Consider the following 6451-nt stretch of genomic DNA (forward strand, 5'->3'; position numbering starts at 1 on the left):
GTTCAGCAGCTTCTCAGCGTAGCTCACACTGGGCTCGCGCCGAGCGCTAGGATCCAGCACTCTTGGATGCCCACCAAAGAAAATAGGAGTTCTGGCAGCTTTAACATGAATACATGCAGTAATATCACAAACCCCCTCTTCTTTTCAACAATTTCTTTTTTTTTTTTAGTGCTATTTATATGTATTTGTTTTCCACTCCAGGAACTCGGGGGGTTTCGCTCTCGCGGGTAAACTGCTGGGACTGGCCTGCCGTTTGCACAAAGGAGAATGTCACGCAGTTTCCTACCATCAAGATTTATGAGAAGGGAGAGCGATCGGTGGTGTACGACGGCATGTGGGCAACCGAAGAGCTGACCAGCTTCATCGTGCTGTAAGTGTCCCCACGCAGCAAGACTGGCACATCTGCTGGGTGAGGTTCTGGATCCTTCAGGGCCTGAGTAACGGAAATCCTCTTCTGGAAAAATAACGTCAGATCTGATGGTAGACCTGCTTTGGAAATTAGCTTAATAACTTTTTAATCTTTTCAATGTCCGTTCTTGGACAGTGCATCCATCTGTTGTCCCCGTCCCCCTCTCTTTGCTGGAATTCCCTCTCTGTTATTTTTAATGGCGATCCCAAGGGTCTCAGAGCAAGCAGTTTGGCTCGGGGCTGTCCTGTCTCCCCTGTCACCAGCCTCAGTGCCTTTCTGTGACTAGGCATCGTGTTCCCTCCCCAGGCAACTGGTTTTTTTCTCTAATGAGACATTATGGTTGCCATATTGGGTTGGGGCGTTTTTGGATTGAGGTTGCCCTTTTGTCTCCTCGTCCCCAAAGTGAAGGTGGCGGCAGCCCATGTCATTTCTCTGCGTTTCGCTAGGAGCCAAGTTTCCTGCCCTCTGAAGCTGGCCACGATTGATGAAGCAGAAAGATATTTAAGAGGAGAGTTTCCATCTGAGCTGTCATCTTATCACCACACTTCGCTTCTAGGAGTATTTAGCACAGCCACGAGTGAAGGTTAGTGTGGTCTTTAATATTCTCAGCTTCGTTCCTGAGGGGAGAGGGATCATTCCAGGTGCTTGGAAATTCCTTTGTTTCATTTTCTCTAAGTGTGTTTGCTCACATCACAGCCTGCCTGGCACCATCCTTTTTATTTTTGTGAGAAGGCGATTCCAGGTGATTCCAGATGTGGCATCCGAGGTCCATATCCTGGCTCAGAGGCAGCTTCCAGACATGTTTACTACACCCAGTGCGGCAGCATCTCGTGGCTTCTGACTGATCAAGCCCAGATCCATCACCTTCCGCTTGTGTTCCATGACTGCAAGTCCATGTGGACTTTGAAATAGGTGAACACAGGCTCCAGAGTGGTGGCCATCAGCTAGAAATGCTAAGCAGAGTTGCTGGGAGGAGAGTTCTGAACTTGTTGGAATGTGTCTCACTTCAGTCTAGTCCTGGCCTGCTGCATAGGGTGCTGTTAGTCCCTCAGACGCTGCTCCAGCATCGCTCGTTGCATGCCATAGCTGCGGTCCAGCATCCGCTGGGTTTCCACAGCCTTTCTGAAGGATGGGAAAATTGACCCAAGAGCTGTGGTGATTTTTCGTGTGCCAGTCATACCAGTTAACAAGGGGGAGGGGGTGAGACAGTCTGGAAAGGGATCATCATGCCGTGCTTCAGTCAAACCCACAGTGGAGAGCTAGGACCTTCCAACCCCATGGTCTCTCAGTTCCCAGCTACCCCTGGGAATTACGGCATTCAGAAAAGGAGAATTTTCTGATCTGTCTCAAGATCAACATTTCAGACTGTTTCTCATTTTGAAGCTCCTGTAAACGCTGGTTAAATGCAAACCAAGCTACTTTCTGACAAGAGGAGGTCCAGAGGGAATCCACTGTGCTCAGAGTTAAGAACAAAACAGACTGTCTGCAGCCAGCCAGAAAACACTTGGGCTGTGTTGGCTGAGCCAGCGGACAGCTTCTACACCTGCCTGCTTCTGGAGGTCTGAGTCTCTTAAATACTGCTGATTTCTCCCTGATTTTCAACTGCCGAGCTCCAGAATCTTCCCTCTCTTCCACATATTCCACCCTCTGCAGCAGCAGAGCCTGGATTAGCCCCGTGGTGGGACCTTGGACAATGTGGGGCTGGTGAGAGGGGTTCAAGGGAGGAACCTGCTGGATCTGTCCGGGCGCCTGAGCTCGGTCTCTTTCCTATGTAGAAGGTGTTCATTTCTTCCCGTGCAAACAAGGTCTTGGAGGTTTTCAGACGGCTCTGTGTGCAGCCCGCGAGATTGCCTCTTCCCTCGGGGCACGCTCTGTCTGCACTCTGGAACGGCATCCGCAGTCTGGGGTAGCTCAACCGCAGATGCCAAGGGAGATGAAATACATGATGCTTTCACCGCCTGTAACCTGCGGGCTGTTCGAGCATCGTGCAGGATGGCCTGAGGGAGGGGAAAACTGGAGCCAGCTCTTCTGGCACCAAACCAGACCAGAGTCAGGGAAACCACATTGCTGCTCTTATCAGCCTGCAGCCTTAGCTGGGATTTTCATGGCAAGAATTCCTGCTCGAACCTGAACCAGCAACGCGCTGTGTCATTGCCATTTCTAGTTAACTGAAACAGAGCAACAAGATGTCCAGTTAAATAAAGCCCTGGATTTTTTCCAACCCTGAGCATCAGAGCTATGTTAAGAAGCCCTTCAGTGGGTCTGAGCTAAAAGAGGCTCGTTGGAAAAATCATAATTAAATTTTATTACAAGGACAAGCATTTTCCTGGAGTCTTGGTAAACTTACAGGAGAAGAATTTGAGATGCTGAAATTAGAAGCATACTTGGAAGTAAGACTCTGTCCCCAAAATATGGAAAAATGTGGAGGTGTGACAGGGAGGGAAGATCTCCTCAGGAATGACCCTGATGAAAGGAGTAAGCCCAGCGATGCTGAAAGTTCTCCTCATTTAGGAGAGAATTCCTGCAGCCAGGGCAGTGCTTCATGGGCTTACGTCTCAAGTTTAAAGTTAAATGCCTGTAGAAATGTTTTCCTGAGGATGGCTGGATGCGAGCCTGCTCTTTCCACATCAGCCTGTGGCCTTATGGCACAGGACATGCTCACAGTCTGCCCCGTGGGCTTTTCTCCAGCAGCTGCGGCACAGACAAGTTGACAAAGAGTTTGCTGATGAAGTTGTTGGTCATCCTTATCAGCTGGTCCTATGGGTTGTTTTTCTCTCAACATCAATAAAATGAAGTGAGCAATGACCAAAAAGCTGGAAAGCAACATCAAACTCATCCAACAGTGGTTTCTCTTCATCACAAGAAGAACCAGCCAAGCCGCATCACCAGCTTTGTTGGATGTGTCTTGTTTCCTGCACCCTCAAGGAGCCCCTCCTTAAGGATCTAAGCTCGCACTTGGAAAGGAAAATAGTGTAAAGAAAGTTTGTGGCCCCTGTGGTCCCCGGGGAACCACAATGGAAAATACTTCCGAGTGTAGCTGGAAAGCAGGAGGCGAAGAACCATAAAGTGACCAGTCGTGAGCCAACCTCAGTCTATTGAGGTCTGAGTCACTGGTCCCAAGAGCTTGGGCTGGCCGGTTGTGACATGACGGTGAATGGTATGAGGAACACTGAATAGTATCTGAGTGAGATCTGACTTAAGTTAGAGAGCAGCATATATCACGGCTGTATCTGAGGTGGAACCTTAGTGCTTGGGATAAACCTGCCTCCTCCAAAGGGAGGAGATTTCTCCCTCTCCTTAATCGGAGAAGCCTTTTGTGTTGCCTGTGATTGCTCAATGCGAAGGGGAAAGAGGGGATGGTGTCGAAATCCGCCCTGTCTTCACCCTACCTTTGGCAGCAGCAGTTCTGATCTCTGATCTCTACCTGTATTTTACACACGCTATGACTTGCATGTTCTCACAAAGCTTGTCCCTCCCATGGACCCCACTGCCTAAAACCGGGGGTGTTTTAGAAGGACGTAAACCAGCCCGTGAGTCAGGCTCATTTCGGGGCTCTGCTCTCAGTCTCAGCACGGAAAGGTTCAGCCGTGGCGGATCAGGAGAGCCCCAAACCCAGTCCTTTCCTCCTCATCCTCCACCTGGCCTCGCCATCTCCCTAAGGTGACCATCTCCGTAAGGCAGGTGGTGGACTCCAGCAGCCACCTCACGTGGGCTGAAGCAGAGCTGTGACAGCAGAGGTACTGCCCTCCCTTCGCAGCTGCCCAGAGCGGTGGAGCACGCTGGGTCTGCAAGGCTCTGAGCTCTTTGACTTTCCCTGTCCTGGATGGATGTCCCTAATAGACCCTGCCTGCTCTGAGGAACTTGGATAAAACCCAGAGACACTTGGGGAAGAGGTTGCTTTATCTGCTGGGCACTTCACGCTACTCCAGTTAAGTTGTTGTCAGTCATTTTGTGAAGGTCACAGGGATTTATAAAATTCTATTTAGACTTATAATTGGGCTCCTGTTACTAAGAACACTTAGGGACTTCAAGTCCTTAAAGATGTTTCATTTTCCATCAGCGCCGCTCTCATGCAGATCCTGGAAGCCCCGTGCTGGTGGCTGAAGAGCAAATCTTGTTCTCATAATAGGAACTTCCTTTCCGATCCTCTCGGCCGCTGCCAACTTTTCCTCCTGTAGCCTGTGGCCGTGAGACACGTCCATTTCTCACGAGCCGCTCATCGTAGTTCTGTTCCCAACTGACAGTTTGCTGGGGGAGGGTGTTACACAGGCAGCCAGCGATTTGGTCTCCAGGAGGATGCTGACACTTCTCTTTTTATTGTTTATTTTTGTGTCTTTGTCTTTTCTTACAGCCAGGGAAGCTTTCGAAGAGGCAGGAAACATCTTAAGCGGCCACGTAACGATGGGGATGTATTTTGAAGATGACGCCTCGGCTTTGTAAGTTGTTTCTCTTTTTCTTGGAAAAGAATTCAAACTGATCTGCAGTTAGTGAAAGCCAGTGCCTAGAGCAAGTGTCACTGGCCAAGCTGAGGGTTCCTGTCAGCTCTAAGCAGCTACAAATGGTTTAATCTTCTAGAGAGGTTGGACTGGACTTGGACAAAGGGAGATGTAGCCCTCGCTCTGCCTCTGCTTACAGCCTGTCCTGATGTCCTTCCTCCTGTTGAAGTTCACTCTGGGTATTTTCAGTCCTCCAGCCCTGCCAACCCCTCATGTATCTGCGGGATGCGTCATGCAAGCAGGACCAAACGTTTTATGGAGGAAAAAACAGGCTGGAAAAATGACACCCTCTAGCTAGATCAGCGTGAGGAAGAAAAACCAGTTCTACCCTTCTCTTTCCATCAGGAAGAAGTGATGAATCATTACTCTTCTTCCTCTTTCTGCAGTCTTCTCACCTTCTTGTCTCCTCCTCCCTGCCCTGATGCTGTGAAAGTGTCTGCTGAGCTGGGGATGGGGGAGGAGAGCAAAGCCAGGGCTGTAAATGTGAGTCTTGCCCTGATGGTTGCCCCCAGCTGCCAAAAGCAGCCAGAGGAGAGCCTGCTTGTGGCTACCCGCAGGCTTTCTTGGCTAGCGATGGAGCGGGCATTGCATCTGGGTGCTGGAAAATGGTTTGCAAGCCCTGAAACAGATGTTGTTTGCCATGGAGCTGCCTTGGTGTGGAGCTAACAGCCTTTCTGCAGCGCTATGAAAGGTGTTTAAGGCCTTTGGTCTCATCCAGCTGCCTGCTGGGCACTCTCATCTGGCTGTGAGACGTTTGCAACTGCCAAGGATGGCGGAGGACCTACCTCTATCTTTTTGACAGTTAATCTTACAGAGGATCTTTTTTTTTCTTTAAAGATGGGCCCACCTGCTTCCCTCCCCTTGGCCAGAGTAAGACGTTACCATCATTTCCTCCTTTCTGGAGGAGAAATAGAGCAGCTTTCCTCCTGCACGTGTGGTAAAGGCAAAGTCAAGGCTTTCTCGGTTCCTGATCGAATGGGAGCATCAGCTGGGGCTCAGACTTTAAGCCAAATCGGAGCTAATGGGATCTGAGCGTGTATCAGTCCGTGGACTTAACTGTGTTGTTAAGGCTCATTCCAGCCAGGGGCAAAGTGCTTTGGGTTAGACTGTGAGAGATGCTTCAGAGCCTGTACCCAGCTAGGCCCAGGGGGAATCTTCAGCTTCTCCTGGCATCTCATTTCTGTCGGGAATTAACTGTCAAGGCAGAGTTTAAAATCCCAGAAGGTCCTTGGGGCCTGTTTCCAGGTGTGGGTTTAACAGCCAGTAATGCAACAGTCGGTTATTTTCAGTAGTTTCTTACAGATGTGATGCATCTCTAGCGTGTCTGAGTAGATGTGGAAGGCTACAAACGTGACCCGAGGGTGGAACCCTCTGCTGGGAGGAGAGGGGAGAGAGCTGGGGGGGTTCAGCCTGGAGCAGAGGAGGCTGCGGGGAGACCTGAGTGCAGCCTGTCAGTGCTGCAAGGGGTGTCCGAAAGCTGGGCAGGGGCTGGTCAGCAGGGGCTGTGGGGACAGGACAAGGGGGATGGTTCCACTGCCAGAGGGAG

General features: G+C 50.3%; 1 protein-coding gene across 1 annotated transcript in view; it reads left to right on the top strand.

Annotated features, from left to right (window-relative positions):
* TXNDC16 (thioredoxin domain containing 16) overlaps nt 1–6451 on the top strand; it is a 31935-nt gene that overhangs the window by 17688 nt on the left and 7796 nt on the right. Inside the window, exons 13-15 of the mRNA XM_010133100.1 lie at nt 202–370; nt 856–992; nt 4761–4845. Of these exons, the coding sequence (XP_010131402.1) occupies nt 202–370; nt 856–992; nt 4761–4845 (391 nt within the window). The remainder of the gene's footprint in view (nt 1–201; nt 371–855; nt 993–4760; nt 4846–6451) is intronic.

The sequence above is a fragment of the Buceros rhinoceros genome, unplaced genomic scaffold, assembly GCF_000710305.1.
Source record: "Buceros rhinoceros silvestris isolate BGI_N320 unplaced genomic scaffold, ASM71030v1 scaffold13070, whole genome shotgun sequence".
Lineage (NCBI taxonomy): Eukaryota > Metazoa > Chordata > Aves > Bucerotiformes > Bucerotidae > Buceros > Buceros rhinoceros.